General features: G+C 40.6%; 1 protein-coding gene across 2 annotated transcripts in view; it reads left to right on the top strand.

Annotated features, from left to right (window-relative positions):
- Positions 1-18,663, top strand: part of LOC122552188 (A-kinase anchor protein 8-like) — a 33,604-nt gene that overhangs the window by 2,361 nt on the left and 12,580 nt on the right. Inside the window, exons 2-6 of one of the 2 annotated variants that reach the window (XM_043694783.1) lie at positions 7,200-7,247; positions 9,070-9,265; positions 10,204-10,663; positions 11,498-11,609; positions 12,084-12,112. In XM_043694783.1, coding sequence (XP_043550718.1) covers positions 7,200-7,247; positions 9,070-9,265; positions 10,204-10,663; positions 11,498-11,609; positions 12,084-12,112 — 845 coding nt within the window. Of the gene's footprint in view, positions 1-7,199; positions 7,248-9,069; positions 9,437-10,203; positions 10,664-11,497; positions 11,610-12,083; positions 12,113-18,663 lie in introns of those variants that run through there. The other variant, XM_043694784.1, reaches the window with a different exon arrangement.

Raw genomic sequence — 18,663 nt, 5'->3', positions numbered from 1 at the left:
ACCCTTCTCTCGCACGCTCCCCACCCCTCTGCACCCCACCACCCTCTGTGTCTCTCCACCCATCTCACCACGCTCTCTCCATCCCTCTTTCTGTTCTCCCCCACCCAATTATTCTTTCATAATGCTTCCCTCTTTTGCAGTTTTACTTCATAGGTAGCTGTACTGTGGAAGGTATAAATCGGAATATTGGTGCCAAATTACTGCAATGTTATTGTAGTAATTGGTCACTAATTCTTGCCATTCATCATCTCTCCGATAAGACGTTATGAGCAGAGATATTTTGGGTATAGTGATTAGGTAATTGGTTGATGTGGATTGTCTTTCAGACTGTTTTTGTTCAATTGGATGTGTTGTCTGCAAAAACTTAGTGATTGCTTCCTGTTGTAATGAACTGTAACACAAATGAAACTTGTGTAACACTCAATGGAGTTGCCTTGGTGAATACAGAATTGGATGTGATCTTCTAGTTCGGATTATTTTAAGATCTGCCTTGGGAATGAATTTAAAAATAGCATCCGAGTGCCTTGTATTAATGGTTGTTGTTACGTAATGTTGGCCAACATGAGGGCTTGATTTCACGTGAGTTCACTCACGGAGTCAAAGAGATGTACAGCACGGAAACAGACCCTTCAGTCCAACTTGTGCAAGCTGACCAGATACCCTAAATACGTCTCGCCCCATTTGCCAGCATTGGCCTATCGCCTTCTTTAAACCTTCCTATTTATGTATCAATTCAGGTGCCTTTTAAATGTTGTAATTGTACTAGCCTCCACCAATTCCTCTGGCAGCTCATTAAGTTCCCCTTTTAAATGCTTCCTCTCTCACCGTAAACCTACGCCCTCTAGTTTTGGACTCACCCACAGTGTGGAAAAGACCCTGTCTATTTACCCTATCCATGCCTCATTTTATAAACTTCGATTAGGTCACTTATAAACCATGTCCAGGGAAATAGACCCAGCCGGTCCCTTTAGCTCAAATCCTCCAACCATGACAACATCCTTGAAAATCTTTTCTGAACTCTCTCAAGTTTTACAGCATCCTTTCTGTGGCAGAGGGACCAGAATTGCATGTAGTATTCCAAAAATGGCTGAACTAATGGCCTGTACAGCCACACCATGACCTTCCAACTCTTATACTTCATATGCTGACCAATAAAGGTGAGCATACCAAATGCTGCCCTCACTGTCCTACCTGCGACTCCACTTTCAAGGGACTGTAAACTTGCACTCCAAGGTCTCTTTGTTCAGCAACACTCCCCAGGACCTTATCATTAAGTGTGTAAGTCTGCTCTGATTTGCCTTTCCAAAATGAAGCACCTTGAATTTATCTAAATTAAATTCCATCTGGCACTCCTCAGCCCAATGGCGCACTTCACTACTACGTCTCCAATTTTGGTGTAATCTGCTAATCATACCTCCTTTGTTCACATCCAAATCATTTATATAAATGATGAAAAACATTGGATCCCTCACCAATCCTTGTGCACAGGTTCCTGTCTGAAAGGCAACCCTCCACTCCCACCCTCTGTCTTTTACCTTGGAGCAAGTTCGGTATCCAAATGGTTAATTCTCCCTGTATTTCATGTGATCTAACTTTGCTACCCAGTCTACCATGAGGAACCTTTGTCAAACGCTTTACTGAAGTCCATATACATCACACTCGCCACTCTGTCCTTATCAATCCTCTGCATTACTAATTCAAAAAACTCAGTCAAGTTAGTGAATCATGATTTCTCATGCACAAAGCCATGTTGACTGTCCTTAATCGGTGCTGAAAATGTGTTGCTGGAAAAGCGCAGCAGGTCAGGCAGCATCCAAGGAGCAGGAGAATCGACGTTTCGGGCATGAGCCCTTCATTCCTGAAGAAGGGCTCATGCCCAAAACGTCGATTCTCCTGCTCCTTTGATGCTTCCTGACCTGCTGCGCTTTTCCAGCAACACATTTTCAGCTCTGATCTCCAGCATCTGCAGTCCTTACTTTCTTCTATCCTTAATCGGTATTTACCTTTCCAAATGCATTTAATCCTGTCCCTCAGGATTCCGTCCACCGCCAATGTCAGGCTCACTGGTCTGTAGTTCACTGACTTTTCCTTACCGCCTTTCTTAAATAGTGACACCACATTAGCCAACCGCCAGTCTTCCAGCACCTCATCTGTGGCTATCGATGATACAAATATTTCACTTCCCTAGCTTCCCTCAGAGCTCTAGGGTACGCCTCATCACATCCTGGGGATTTACCTACCTTAATGCCTATTAAGCTATCCAGCACCGCCACCGACATGAACTATTTTCAAGATGTTGGTGTTTATTTCCCCATGTTCTATACCTTCCATATCCTTCTCCAGAGTAAACATTGATGCAATATACTTGTTTAGTATCTTCTCAATCTCTGTGGCCCCACACATAGGCGGCCTTGCTGATCTTTAAGGGGCCCTATTCTCTCCCTAGTTGTACTTTTGTCCTAAATGTATTTGTAGAATCCCGTTGGATTCTCCTTAACCGTATTTGCCAAAGCTTTCTCATTCCCTCTTTTTGCACTCCTGATTTCCCGCTTAAATGTACTCCTACTGCCTTTAAACTCTTCTCAGGGTTTAATCAATTTCTGCTGTCCAAATGTGACACATGCTTCCTCTTTCTTGACCAAAACCTCAATTTCTCTACACTGACCAGCCTTGCCCTTCACCCTAACTGTCTCCAGACTCTTGTTACCCAGGAGAATGAAAATAGAGGGCCAAATTAGTGTATTGCCGTTTCTGTCTTGAACTGGAGGCATATCATGTGCTAGGCAGTGCAATGTACATATGACTTCTAAGGTAATATTTGCCACAGGTGCATCTTAGATTATAGATTATATGTGGTTATATTCTGTCACTATAACATTGAGTATTACCACTGCTTTGTAATATTGGCTGTACTGAGGTGGAGGCGATGGTCTGTGTTGCCCACCATGGCAGATACACTAAGTTTGTTGTTGAGTCTAGTAATATCTGTGTTGTCGAATAAAGCCAGTTGGTTCACTAACATCCTTTAAAGAGAAATGTTATCCTTGCCTGGTCTTACCTACAAGTGACTTCAGGTGCACACCAACATGGCAAACACTTAACTGCCCTCCGAAATGGCCGAGCAAGCTGTTCAGTTGCAACCATCTCTACAAAGTCTCAGAAAAAAAATAAAATCGGATGGGCCACCTGCACTTCAGCACTGGAAATGACAATGGCAAACACAGACCTTTTGAAACCATGTAAAGTTGCCCTTATCAACATGTGTGGGCCAGTGCCAGAATTGGGAGAACTGTCTCAGACCATTCAAGAAGCAATCTGACATAGTCATACTCAGGATTGTACCTTACAGACATTATCTCAGACACCATCTACTAGCATGACAAACCCAGCGGAGGTAGTGTCACAGTGGTCTACAATCAGGAGGAAGTTTCATCGGTGTCATCAAGTAACAAGAAATACCATACTTGACCTAATCCTTGCCAGTCTGCCTGCAGATACATCTGTTCATAAGTGACCACTGCACAATCCTTGTAGAGACCCAGTCTCGCCCTTACATTGATAATTCCTTACACTGTGTTGTGTGGACACAATAACTATGTTAAATTGGACAGACTTTGAACAACAACTTGAGACTGGCCATCTCTGAAGCACAGTGGGCTAACAATAGCAGAACTGAACACTGTCAAAATTTGCAACCTCATATCCCTACTCTACGATCACCGTCAAGCCAGGGGGGTGAACCATGTTCAGTGAAGAGTGCAGGAGGGCATGTGAGAAGCCACACCGGGCATATCTAACAATGAGGTCAACTTGGTGAAGTTACCTAACAGTGCTACCTGTGTGTCAAACAGCACAAGCAACAAGTGATGGAACTAAGTAATTCTGCATCCAAAAGATTAGATCTAAACTCTGCAGTCCTGTTGCATCCAGTCATGAATGATAATAGACGTTGAACAACTCAGTGACAAAAGAAACTTCCACAGACATCCTTGTCTTCAGCTAAGGCTGAAGCATGTGCAGTAAATGTCAGCCAGAAGCAGCGATTGGATGAACCATCTCTGCATGCCCCAGGGTCACATGCCAGTCTTCAGCCAATTTGGTTCTTTTGATGTAATGGTTGGAGTCACTGGATACTGCGAAGTCTGTAATCTCTGACAATGTCCAGTTGAAGTACTGAAGATGTTCCAGAAATGTCTGCACCTGTAGCTAAGCTGTTCCAGTGAAAACAAAACTTGTCACCAGGTGAGTAGCAGGGAGGGAATGGATTGATTGCTGAAAATGCGACGGAGGCAGGTTCAGTCGAGGCATTAGGGAAGCATCGGCTGGTTCTTTGGATAGAAATGATGTGCAGGGTTATGTGGAAAAGATTGGACCAAATGTCCTTCTGGGCGCTCAAATCTGTGATCATCCAGGCTATCAAGCACCACTTTATTACCAATAGTATTTGCAGTGATTCCCATTTTGAATTCTGCCAGTGTCATTCAGCTTCTGACCTCATTACAGTGTTGGTTCAAACATGGACAGAAGAGTGATTCAGGTGTGAGGAAAGTATAACTGCCTTTCAGTCAAGGCTGCATTTGACAGTATGGCATTGAGCAACCCAAGTAAAATTGGAGTCTGCAGAAATTGGTGAAAGGAATTAAACTCTGGAATCCTGTCTGGCATAAAGGAATATATAGTTGTGGTTGTTGGAGGTCAGTCATCTCTGTTCCAGAGCACATTTCCAGGAGTTCTTCTGCATATTGTCCTCTGCCCAAACATCTTCATCTTGTTTCATCATTTACCTTTCTTCCATCATGAGGTCATAAGTGGGGATTTTCACTAACGATTGTGCTGTGTTTAATGCCATTCAAAATGACTCCGATTCTGAAATATCTAAATGCATTAAGACTTGGATAATATCTAGGCTTAAGCTGACAAGTGGTAAGAAACCCAAACATCAGGCAATGACCTTCTCCAATGAGAGAGAATCAAACCATCACCCCTTAACCATTGTCATCACTGAATTCTCCACTATCAACATTAAAGGGTTATCATTGACGAGAAATTGAAATGGGTGAGCCATACAAATACAGTGAGGACAAGAGGTCAGGAATCTTGCAGTGTCATGAATGATGGCAACTCTCCCTGACTCAAACCTGCCTGTCGTCTACAAGGAGTATGATAAAATGCTCTCCAATAGCCTGATTGAGTGCAATGTTGACAACAACAAACCTTAACACCAACCATGATCATGCAGCCTCCTTAATTGGCACCACCTAGAAAAAAATTCACTTCTGCATCACTGACACTCAGTAGCAGCAGTATGTACCACCTACAAGATGCAGTGGAGAAATTTACCAAGGCTCCTTCGACAACATGTTTCAAACCTGCAACCACTTCCATCAAGAAGGACCAGGGCAGCAGATACGTGGGAGCATGACCATCTGCAAGTGCTCCTTCAAGTTCGAGTGGTGAGTGACTTGGAAGTCTGTTGATGATACTTCTGTGTTTGAGTCAAACTCCTGGCATTCCCTTTCCAATGGCAATGCGAGTCCTCCTGCAGCAAATATATAGTGGATTTTCAAGAAGGCAGCTCTCCAATGCCTTCTAGACATGTCATCACTGGCTGCGCCAGCACTTATTTTACTATATTCCTATGACTGGAAAAAGTCCCAACATATTGATCATTACTAATTCTTTTATTGTCATTTCCAGATAATAAAATGAAGTTGTTAAAATCATACACTGTAGTCCTTTGTTTTCTGTGCTATATGTTGCATATTTGAGAAACACATTTAGCTGATATGCTGTTATTAATCGTGTACTTGCTTATATCTCTTGAGATTTCATAAAAGTAATCCTGTACAAAACTTTGTTCTTTTAATGTCATTACAACATTTCTCGTTTATACTGGCTGAATTTTGTTACAAAGTTTGCACGGATTGGAATGATGTAACATGCTATCATTTGTCTACTTGCCTGTGGCAAAATCCTCTGAAGTTTGTTGTTGGCTGAGATATATAGGATGTTGCCAAGCATATGCCTTAATGCCTCCACATTGGGGTAATTATCATGCATTGTTCGTAAGTTGCAATTAGGTAGCACTGAAACATCTATTCAATTTTCTTTTTAAAGTTAGTGTGTGATAAAAATATACTCCTTTATATGATAGGGAGTATAGGTGCTAGTAGTATCTTATAATGGGCTATTCAGATTGAAACTATGTATCTGTTTGTTTTTATTTAATTACATCATAACCTGTTCTAATGTTGAATGTAGTTGGAATGTGTTGACAAGACTAAATAAGATACATTTGCTTGCGAGAAACTGTTATGGTCTTCCATTTTTTTTCTCCCAATAAATTCACAAAACAAGTTGATTCTTGCATGTTTTATATCTCTCTACAGTCATTTGATTTATTGCTGCATGCTTATTCTTCTGTAATGTCTTTAATTGTTAAGGTTTCCCTTCTCATTTCCATCTTTCCTTAACCTAAAACAGTTCTGTGCTAAATTGATGCCTACCTCGAGGTGAGTTAGGGTTATATAATCTATTTTTCAACATGTCCTGCAGCTGCAGTTTCTTGGTCTGAATGACTTCTAATAATTGTGGATGTTGAGTTTTAAACCTTCTCCCAGAATGTGTTTCGCTTTAGTGTTTAATGCATCAGTTTACCAGTGATGTGGTAATCCTTGCATTTTGAGAGGTTGAATAGGTATATCCTTTGTACTGCACAAGTGGTAAAATTTCTGGTTTGGGAAAGTGGATATTGGGGCAGAGGGGCAGTGGTGGAATCCATTAGGTTTACAACTCCTGCTGTGTTGAATCTGTAGCTATATAATGAATATGGTGAATATTACACCAAATTAGATTAGATTCCCTACAGTATGAATCTGTTTATTAAATTCATCTCTTCAGCTTCAAATCACCTGTCAGTATTCATTTGGCTTGCATGAGTTCCTTCAGTCGAAGAGATTAGAATATTGACAGAAGTCAGCCTTGGGTCACCTGCAAGAATTGTTTATTTTCTAACTTATTGTGCACAATTTAACTTCTTAGTTATGTTGAGCTGAATTACCTCATCATTGCCATTGTAACAAATTATGCCAGGATCTTCTGGCTTTTACTTCCTTACAAATAACAATGAAGTGCATTTTTGTGAAATCATTGAAGTATCAGTTGAGTTGATGATTAGTGTCTGATTCTGTTTTCCTTAGAGTACGGAGAGGATGATGCTTGGAATGCGGGAGGAGACGATGGTCAAGGTGATTTGCTTTCACTTTATCACTAAAGTTCCAGAAGTGGGAAGACATTGTAGGCTAATAGGGTCAGGAATTGCTCTTTAAAATGTACAGTGGAAGTCTGTTATAACGTGGACATAGGGGTTCACAAAGTGTAACAGTTCCAACTGGGCCATCTTAAGAAAAAAGTCTGATTTCTCTTATTTTAAAATTAACATTAAATAAAACATCTTTCTAGTATTCATCGGAACTCTGCTTTGCAAATTCAGTTTATTTGAAATATGTTATGGACTTTCACTGTGTAAGGAATAATGGGTTGAATAGGAGGGCATGTGTCGGAATCAATTAATGTTGATGCCCAAATTTGTTATATTGGACATAAATTAAGTAGTAAGCTATGTTATTGGTTATTTATGAGATGAGTAATTCTGGAACCTGGACGAACGATCTATCAAATTATACAGTCGTAGCTATGGGTATTTAAATTCATTTAATTAAATTTGAAATAAAGTGCTAATAATCTATAATACTGATATTTCTGGATTATTGTAAAAAGCTATTTAGCTTGCTGTCCTTTTAAGGTAGGAAATCTACCACCCTTATCTGGTTTAGTTGATTCTTAACTGCCCTCTGAAATGGCCTAGCAAACAACTCCATTGTATCAGACGTGCTAAAATGACATTTGGAAATAGGTAGGGTTAAGCACACTTACAAGAATGACATCTGTTTTCCTTCATTTTAATTGTCTGGTCTCTTGAGGCTAGTTGTCCAGTGTACAATGGCGTAGTACAAAAAACTAATGCACAGTGATACTCAAGATTTTATATTGCACTTGACAAAGTTGCCCTCGTGAGAACTTGAGGAAGGCATATTTGTTTTGCTACTGAGAGACTTAAACTTTTTGGATAATTTTGTGAGATTGGTGGTCAGATTTTAGTATCTGCTTGTGATTGACATATTCAACAATACTGCAATGAAATGAGAATGGCATTCCCATCCCAAACCCATTGCCTGCTTAGGTATTTCATTGCTAAGTTTGCCTTTTTATCTAAACTTGCCACTGTTTGAAGGTTGGAAATAAATTAGCTGGTGCTCCAAAATGGAATTACATAAAGGAGTGTGATGACTTGTAAATCCGTTTTCTTCGAAAACATTTCTCAGGTCAGAGGTGATTTAAAATTAACTGATACAACTGTATATTGAACTCTCAGGTTTTATGATCCTAATTTGTCAGAGTTAAGGTGCTTATAGCATAACATGGATTTGAATGCCTGTACAATTAGGTATTTGAAGAATATTCTGTTTATGACAAAGCAATTTGTTGGGATAAGTGGACGTTGTCTAAGACCAGAGAGCGTAAGTGCTATTGAGGGGATCCAAGGCGAACGTTTTTCACCCAAGCCGCATCTGGGTGGACACTTAAAATGGCAGGGTATAGTAAGCTATGGCCCAAGTACAGGTAAATTGAATTAGTGTAATGAGTTCTTTGTAGATATGGTGGAGCAAAGGGCCTGTTTCTGTGCTCTGTCTGACATTTCCTCCGAATCCAGAATAAATTAGAACACAGTCTTAAAATGAGATCTAGGCCATTTCTGAGTAAAGTTGGGAAGCAAATAAATCTAGAACTGTTTTCACCTTCGAAGCTGTGAATATTGGGACCACTAATCTTCAAAAGGGATTAGTGTTGTTTTGAGGCATATGATTGGTGGGTAAATAAAGTCTGTGCGCATTAGTTATGACCTTATTGAATAGTGGTACAGGCTTTGGTTGAAAGTCTGTTCTTCTGACTTGATATTTCAATTTTTTCCTAATCTGAATGTCTGATCTTTTGTTTTGTTTCTGTTAGGGTATGATGGCTATGATTACAATTACAACCAAGATAATTCAGAAAATTATTCAGGAAATTATGGCTATAACTCTGGCAATAAAGCTTGGGATGCTCCTAAAAACACTAACACAGATTCCATCATCGCTAAGATCAACCAACGTCTGGACATGCTCTCTCAGTTAGAGTGTGATAAAACTTCAGGCCAACACAACAGGTATCTTCTGGAAGGTCACTAAATGGTAAAATGCTGCACACATAAAATGAAGAAATTGGCACTTGGGACTGATGTGACACTTCAAATTTAAATAGGCTGGCACACATTTCTTCTTTCCTCCCTCCACCCTCGCCTAACCCCAAAGAAACATTCGCGCTTTTCTTCACTATGGTGAGAAACCCTGATTTTATTCATTATTTTAACCCTTATCGAAATTAAAACATAACTTTTAAATTAACTCAATTAAGCATGAATTGAATGCTTAAGGCTTTAACTAACAATTCATTGTTTAAAACAAAATTATAGCTAATGTTTTGTGTGGTATTCTATGCCAGATTAGCCAGATGCAAGACTTAGTCTTAATTTAAGGCCACTAGGATTGTTGGCATAATTGTTTTATTTATCATACGGGGTATTCCAACTATGAATGTGTCAAATTACTGTTTGCATTAAAATGTATGCTTCATGATGTGCAGATTATAGAATGCTGTAATTGTTTTGTAAAATCTCCCTTCTTTCCAGCAATTAGGTTAAGTTTTTGAGGATGGCATCCAGCAAATGAACATTTGTGATGGGGGTTGGGGTGGAGAATAGAACATTGGACAGTTGACGTGAACCATTTGTCTCCAAAGATTGCTGTTGGCCAAATGAATTGTTTTCCAATTTCTATGAAGGAAAGTTGGATATTGAGCGATTGCAGGCTGGTCACCCCATTACTTACACGTGTATTTGTCTTTTTGGTTTCAGTAAGCCACCTTTTGCTGCTTTATTTAGTAATTTAGACATTGTTTACAGATGTAGAAGTAAAACCTCAGACGCCATGATTACCTGAAATATCCTGTTTAGTTTTTAGTCTGCTATCAGTTGAGTGGCAGGCTTTTGCCATCGTCCTTTCCAGCTACTGATTAGATTCCTTGCTTGCTCTGCAACTCTTTCAGGTTTGCACCTTATGAGTCCTATGACTCCAGGTCTTCAATGAATGACCATGATCCGTACAGATCTGGCTACGGCTATGGTTACGGTGATTCTGGACCTAATTATAACGATTCCTATGGAGGTCACTATGACCACTACGACAACTCCTACGGGACTCGCAGAGATCAGTACCACAACAGAGCATATAGTAGTCAACGGGGTCAGAATTGGTCTAGAGACTGGGCTCCAAATAAGAGAGCAAACTGGAATGACCCCTACATGCAGCCTGGAGGTTCCAGGCGGATGTCTGGACACTGGAATGAGCCAATGGGAGGCAGAGGCTTCAATGCTGCCTCCTCCACCAGAAATCTCCCTTCACTCTTCTCCCCAAACATTATCCCCATGGACCTGTTCCGAGCTCAGGGCTCGGCAAGAGCGTTTGGTGGCAGACTGAGAAGGAGAGACAAGAATCGAAACAGAGGCGTAAGTACCTTTTTTAAACAATGCACTTTATTTTAATCAGTAGCCAGTGGGTATGATCAATGAAAGATCAAAATGGCCAAGTTACAGGATATTTCTTTGCAGTGGAATGTCCATCTCCCTTTTTTATTATCCAGAAATGAGGTGTTCCCTTTGCTCAATAGCTTGCCATTAAGCATAATATTCACATTTTTAACCAGCTGCCTTACTGAGAATCTTAGGAAGAAGTAGGTTTTTGGACATCTGAGTGATTTTTTAAGGTAGTGTAGTGAGGTAGGACTGTCTTTAAGGTAATTCATTGTGTGAAATACTTGATTGTTACGGCTTGATGTAAGACTCCGAATGTCTGTCTTTTCTTCCTGTACTCATGCCCACACCCCTTCCTCAAAAGCTTGCGTCTCTGGTCCATGTGAGCCAAGTTGATGTGTGATGGTCGTGTACGAGCATTACTGGGTATTGATTTGAGGATCTGTTAGGGCAGGGATTGCACTTTGTCGAGACTGATTCACTGTACTGCAACTGCTATTTAAGTGGAGAGCCAATCTCTCATACTGGGATATTTGAGGGCTTTCTTGGTCGGGTGATTAAGAGGTATGAAATGTGTACTAAGCCATAGAAAAAACCCTTCCAGGAAGGAAGATCGGCTATGGTATGCTTTTCCAATAAATTGCATTGTTCGGGAATGCCCTCCATGCATTTGCAGCTGCTTTAGGATTGTTAAATTTGTTTATTTCAAAATACATGTGCTATAATATCTGAATATAATTAACTGATATTCAAAGGTAAACGTTTTAAGTTCTTGAAACGTGATTGCCAATTGTTTTTGCTTTATATCAGAGGAAGAAGGTTATAGGTGGTCCAGGTAGGAAGAGGAAACAGTCAACAAGTAGCACGGAAGATCCTGAAAACAAACAAGCTAAAACAGATGATGGTGAAGATTCTGATGCTGGTACTGAACACTGTTATTTACTTGGACATTTTGTACTGTTTATAAATGAGATGAGTGCATGCAAGTTTGAGGCCAGGTTTGAGCTATTGAATAGAGTTGATGAACAAATGAGTTGGGAACTGCAATGCTCTTTATGTTGGTGATGGCTGAAGATGGGGCTCTGTCATGCTATACATTAGAATGCAGTATGCTGAAGGAAAAAAAATCATTTTACAAAAACATGGAAGACCTGTCCAAATGTAAATATAGGGAGGAAGAATGGTTCTGCTTCTAATCCATTATTTAGGGTGACTGAAACATTGCAAGTTATTGGAAGACAGTGCAAATTAGAAAATGTGCATATCATCCAGTGAAAGCAGTGTTGTCATTTATTTAAGACTTCTGTAACAATTCAGAACAAAGTTAATGTTACTATTCTTAAAAATCTTAAACAGTAACTGTTCAAAAGCAATTGTTTTTGTTTCTTTATTGTAGAAGACAAGGAAGATGATGGGGCTGAATCAGTAAGTAAAACTTCTGTTGAAGACTTTGTTGTTGAAGTACCTGAGTAGGTAGAGTATGGGTTAGGACTTGGTATGGTTTTGCTGCTCAAAGTTGAAATTGCTTTGCCTTGATTTGGCCAGGAAGGATGTTTTTGTTTAGAAAGGTGGAGTTAGGGAAGCAAGAAGATTTCTGAAGTTTGTTAGTGTGTTACTTCTCGCTGGTTCAGTAGTAGCATGTGTTTTTTCTGTGCAGTTGCGTTCAAACTCTACTACAGTGAAAAGAGCACTCATACCCTAGGCCAACAATTTAATTGTAGTGTTGAGGATACTTCGAGCTGCTTTAATGTTAGGAGAGTGGGACAACAAAAATGTTTTTCATTTACTTCATTACAGTGCTGATATGTTTTAATGCTATACGGACTGGGAATCACTTTGACATCCTGCAATCATTCCTTCCAAGAGAATGGTTTTACATGCAAGGAATAGCATGTACGAATGTGTTAGGTTGTGCTGTGCAACTGATCCTTGGTTGGCACTTCAAATCTTTCTGGTATGGTTTTGGAAGTCTGCAAGCTGCTACATTTCTAGGTCCAATTCCTGGTCTGTGCTTTTCATGGATTTTTTTTGATGGGCTGTGAACCTAGGATATGTCGGCAGTGATTCATCCCAATTGCCCTAGCACTTTGAACCTGGAATCATAAGTGCCCATGCCGTGCTGTTAGGAAGTAATGATGATTGCAGTATAATTAGAAGTATCATCTCAAAATCAAGGAGACTTATGTGAGGTTGCAATTGTAGATGCCAAAAATGGTTGCTGAGAATGGGAAAGCTTGTTTGTATTGACGGAGTAGCTTGTTAAGGATTGAGTGAGCCACTTGAGTGAGTTAGCTAGCGGTCTGCATTGACCTTTGAAACTTTAGTATTCATTTGTAGTTATTAGTATCATGTGAGGTTTGTTATGAATTCTAATCAGTTGAGTGCAAGTTTACAAAAGAAACTTCAGAGATAGGAGTTTATTTATTTAACTAAAATGGAGTATGAAAGTTGTTAAATATAAAATTGTCACAGACCAATGAAACACTTGCAATAAATTAACCTTTAATCTGTTTAAAACAAGTTATTTTTGAAGTTTCTTTAGGGATAGAGAAGAAGATTATTAACATTCAAGATTAGTCTGCTTGGGTTCGAGTTGCACCTGCTCCAGAGATGTATAATAGCATCTCTGAACAAGTTGATTAGAAAATATCTGAAACTAGTAAAGGAGGCAAAAAAAATTCATGAGTCGAAATAAGTCTGCATGGTATAATATGGCTTGTTCCTGAAATTGGTTTTAATGCTTGATGTATAATTCAGCAGCTGTCATTGCTTCTGAAGTTCACTTGTATTTTCTTGTACAAGTGGGTTCCTCAGAATGGCATATTTTTAGAGAGAAAATGCGTCCTAGATTCCTCGGTGGGCACAGCAGTTTTAGCAAACTAAATATTTTAAGGTTTCTTTCTCCCTCACACTCTGCCTGGAGATGTTCATGATTTTTTTTTTCTCCTTTGGTCTGGTTATCAAAGGTACTGCTTGAAGTTTAGCACAATGGCTGTTCTTGGCTAGGTTTCTTTATGCAGCTCATAGCCCCCTTTTGCTCGTAGTTTCTAGTTGGCCCTTTGAACCTGCTCCACAATTTAACATCACCATGGCTGGTCATCTAACTCAGTATCGTTATCCTGCTTTCTCCTCATACTCTTTAGTCCTAAGCAAACTCTCTCGCTCTCTCTCATTTATTCACTCACGCCCCTGCTTTCAGGTTGGTGTTGCTACCAACATGGATGACCACACATGTATGCACATCATTCTGCATCTCCCATATATTTACCCACATCTAAACCACTGAAGCTTCTCTGCATCCTGCTCACAGTATACCCTCTCATTGAGCATTGTGTTATCTGCAAAAGTGGAGGTATTACATTTAGTTCTCTCCTCTAAATCATGAATATATATTGTGATTGTTTCCTGTCTACCAACGAGTTGTCAATTCATTTCAGTACATGACCTTTGATCCCATGGGCATGGTAATCTCTTAGGTGGGACTTGAAATCCACGTAAACTATATCCATTTGTTTGTCCTATCTACTTGTTACATCATCAAATAATTCCCGCATATTTGTCAGACACAGCTTTCACTTTAATCCATGCTGACATTGTTTGATCCTGTCACAGTCTTCCAGTTCAAAAACACAAAATAGCGGGCTTGTTAATTTTGAGCAATGAGAGGTTTTGCAAAGAAGTCAGTTATGCTGATCCCACTTAAAATTATTCCTCCCATCTACTATTTCTTAAGAAATGCAAGAATTCTATTCTCATTTTCTGTTTTGGTATTTCAAGAGTTTTTACATAGTCTGGGCAACTAATAGGAGAGACTAAAAGCTGAGGGTCCAGCTTCAGTGAAAGGAAGACCCTTCAGAACGGGGGTAAGGTTGAATTTCTTCAACTAAAGGGTGGTGCACCTGTGGAACTCATTGCCACAGAAAACTGAAGGTAAAGTCATTAAATGTCTTTAAGACAAGTTTATTATTGGCAAGGGCATCAAGAGTTATGGAGTTGAGAAACATATCAGCCATGATTGAATGGTGGAGCAAACTCTGGGCTGAATGACCTAATTCTGATCCAATATCTTGTGTGTCAGCAATCCCTTGGATCTTACAGTTGTGCAGTGAGGAACCTTTTTTTTGTCAGTCTGTTCTGGTTGGCTGAATTAAGAATATACTTTTTTAAAACAAAATCTTTAATCTCTCAACAGTATTATTGATGACTGTCAACTAGCCAAACTAACTAGAATGAATGGAGATGTACTTTTCAGGCAAAATAACCATGTCTCCTGAAGTAGTCATAGTCATTGAAACTGACCCTTGGTCCAAATCTGACATGCCAACCAATTTTCCCACATTAAACTAGTTCTGTTTGCCTGCATTTGGTTCATATCCCTCTGAACCTTTCCTATTCATATACCTGTCCAAATGTCTTTAAAATGTTGTAATTGTACCTGCATCTGCCAATTACTTTGGCAGTTCATTACATGTAAAAACCACCATCTGTGGGAAAAGTTGACCGTAAGATCCCTTTTAAATCTTTCTCCTGTCACCTTAATTTGGACCCCCCTATCCTATGGGAAAGACCTTTGCTATCCACCTTGTGTATGCTCCGCATGACTTTATAAACTTCTATACAGTCATTGTTGTACCTCCTATGCTCCGTGGAGGAAAATGTGCCAGCCTGTCCAGCCTCCATGACTCAAACCATCAGTCCCAGCTGCATCCTTGTGGATCTTTTCTGCAGCCTGTCCAATTTAATTGTATCCTTCGTGTAGCAGGCTGACTGGAATGGTACACAGTACTTCAAAAGTGGCCTTGCCAACATCCTGTACAACTGAAACATAATGTCTCAACTCATACAATCAATGGCCTGAGCAATGAAGGCAAGCTGTGTCAAAAGCCACCTTAACCATCCTGTTTACTTGTGACACAACTTTCAAGGAACTATGTGAAATAACTCTGGCCACTTGAGTTAACAGAACCTCTGACACTTCTTTGAATTTTTTTGTGGGATGTGGGTGTTGCTCGCTGGCCAGCATTTATTGCCACTCCCTAGCTGCCCTTGTGATGGTGAGCTGCCTTGAACTGCTGCAGTCCACCTGATATACATTGACCCACAATGCCATTAGGAAGGGAATTCTAGAATTTTGATCCAGTGATAGTGAATGAACAGTGACTCACTTTCAAGTCAGGGTGGTGATTGACTTGGAGGGTAACTTGAAGGTGGTGATGTTCCCATATATCTGTAGCCCTTGTCCTTCTAGATGGAAGTGGTTGTGATTTTGGAAGGTCCAATCTGAGAATCTTTGGTGAATTTCTGTAGTAGATAGTACACACTGCTGTTATTGAGTGTCAGTGGTGGAGGGACTGGGTGCATTTAGATATACTTCCAATCAAGCAGGCTACTTTGTCTTGGATGGTGTCAAGCCTCTTGAGTGTTGTTGGGGCTGCACTCATCCAGGCAAGTGGGGAGTATTCCATCACACTCCTGATTTGAGCCTTGGAGATAGTGGACAGGTTTTGAGGAGTCAAGACAAATTACTCACTGCAGTATTCTAGTTTCGGACCTGCTGTTGTAGCCACTGTGTTTGTGGTGAGTCCAATTGAGTTTCTGGTCAGTGGTAACCTCCAGGATTTTGATAGTGGGGGAATTCAGTGATGGTAACACCATTGAATTCCAAGGAACAGTGGTTAGATTGTCTCGTAATCATGATGGTCATAGCCTGGCATTTGTGTGGCTCGACTGTCACTTGCCACGTGGCAGTCTAAACATGGATATTGTCCAGATCTTGTTGCATTTGCACATGGTCTGCTTCAGTATCTGAATGTTGTGCAATCATCTGTGAACATCCCCACTTCTGGCTTCTGTTTATATCTGTCAGCCAGGGGTTCCTGATTGGACCAGGTGACCCATTTTGGTTGACATGGCTGATCTTGTTACAATCACTACATCCCTCCACCTCTAAATCCAGGGACATAGGCCTATTCTTGTAGCCTCTCCTGGGCATTTTCGCCCCAGATAGAGTTTGTCTGATACGGATGGTGTGTACTGGATTGTAGTCTGCCTCTTGCTCCTGGAGCATCTTGGAAGAAATTCAGCCACCTTTTCAGGTGGTAAAGGCATCATTGCTGTGACATCCACTGTGTCCATCTCGGGTTCCATGGTTTCTAGACGGAAGAGAACCCATAGATTCCAATAGCCTTTCTCAATGTTCTGAGACGCTGCATATGTTTTGCTCTCGCCCCATTTGCTAGTTTGCAGCAGCGGTGTTCAAATCCTCCTTGCGAATCCAAATGGGTATGTTGCAGGGCCATTTCTGTGCTGTCGGCACCAAACATCATCCCCTGAAATTAACTATCTCTCTTGCTTAGAGGAATCTTGTGTAGCTGACTGAGGGATGGTTGGATAATCAAATAGAAATCAGGACAGTTTGGTATCAATTGAAATTGTAGGCTGTTTCTTTAAACCTACCTTCAAAGTTTGAGCTGCTCTTTCTGCCAGACCAGGGAATTGTGGTCTGTTTTGGTATTGATGGAATTTTCTCACATCCAAGATGCTCACCTTTGCACTACTTGAACATATTTCCGCTCTACATCAGCCAGAGTCCAGGAGCCCTATGCTATTGGGCTTTTTTATGAGCCAACACTACCCCAATATCCTACGGGGAAGCATCACATGTCAGCACCTGATCTAGCTTAGGATCATAGTGTGGTAACACCTTAGACAATAGCTGCTGCTTCATTTCCATAAAGAAAGATTATGTCGAGACCTGAGACCACTTCCAAGGCTGACCCTTTTTCAGTAAGAGATGTATGGAAGCCTGAATTCATATGGACTTTTATAATAATTCACAAGCCCAAGGAGAAACCTAAGACACTGGTGTCGGAATGGGACACCTTTGATCGCCCTCGCTTTATCTTCCAACAGGTGTAATCTGTTCTTGTTGACTGTGTAGTTCAAGTTGGTCTCTTGGGTGCCTGGAACACGTTTTTCCTTCTAAGGTATATCCCTATCTAAGGATTATGTCCAAGTTGTCTAAGTGCTCTTTAATGGTCTTTTCTGTTATTAGCACAGCATCCAGATAAATGCTGACCTGCGGTAGACTTTTGTAAATATTCTCCATGCACACATACATTCACATACCCATACTTCTGCCTATATAAGGACCATGTGACTACTTAACCAGGTGCTTATTTTAGTTCTAATTTGGGTCTTGCTAAATAATTTAACTGTTTTAAGCCAAATGTAGGTGAGTTTTCCAAGGTGTGCTCTTCTAGATTTTTCTTAGTCAATTCAGGCCTAGTAGCAAGATTGAACAACTCACGTTTCCCAAATAACGGCATGGTGCTAGAAATGCTTACCCCAACTCAAAGACGACTACTATGAATGAATTTCTTCAGTGTATTTTTTTTCTCCTATTGCCACTGAAAGAACTCTATGCAGAGGTTGGCATCCCATGACCATGTCACGCATTATTCTATGTGGACTGTCTTTGACACTGATCCCGTTCTGTCAGCTAGCTGAGTGAATATTTACCTGTCAGCCAGGACTCTCTGATGGCCAGGTTAACAGCCCTAATAAGGGAACTCATTGTGAGGCTCACCTAGCTGGAGGGTAGTGGAGGCAGTGGGGCCTGGACTCTAGGGCTTTGCTGTTGCTGTTCTGGAAGGTGGCGGTAGCTGGTGGTTGGAACGCGGTGCACATTCTATGGCCAAGTTCATGCTGCAGAGTGGCTGCACTGCCTACGTGCTGTTTATCTCACACAGGTACCACAGCAACATGAACTTCCCACCCAGGCTGGCAACGATCAAGAGTGTAGCCCATTGCTCTCACTCACTTGTACAGTCAGGCTCAAGTCTCTCACATTAACCTTTGACTCGTTTACTGGAATGGGGAAAGTTGGAACAATTTTAGTCTCCCGCATGTGTGCTAGCTCTGTTTCTGTCGTGAAATATCTTTATAGGGTTTTAAAAGCAGAAACATGCTGGAGG

This window comes from Chiloscyllium plagiosum, chromosome 8, assembly GCF_004010195.1.
Source record: "Chiloscyllium plagiosum isolate BGI_BamShark_2017 chromosome 8, ASM401019v2, whole genome shotgun sequence".
NCBI lineage: Eukaryota > Metazoa > Chordata > Chondrichthyes > Orectolobiformes > Hemiscylliidae > Chiloscyllium > Chiloscyllium plagiosum.
The sequence above is the reverse complement of the archived record's forward strand: the minus strand, read 5'-3'. Positions and strand labels throughout refer to the sequence as shown.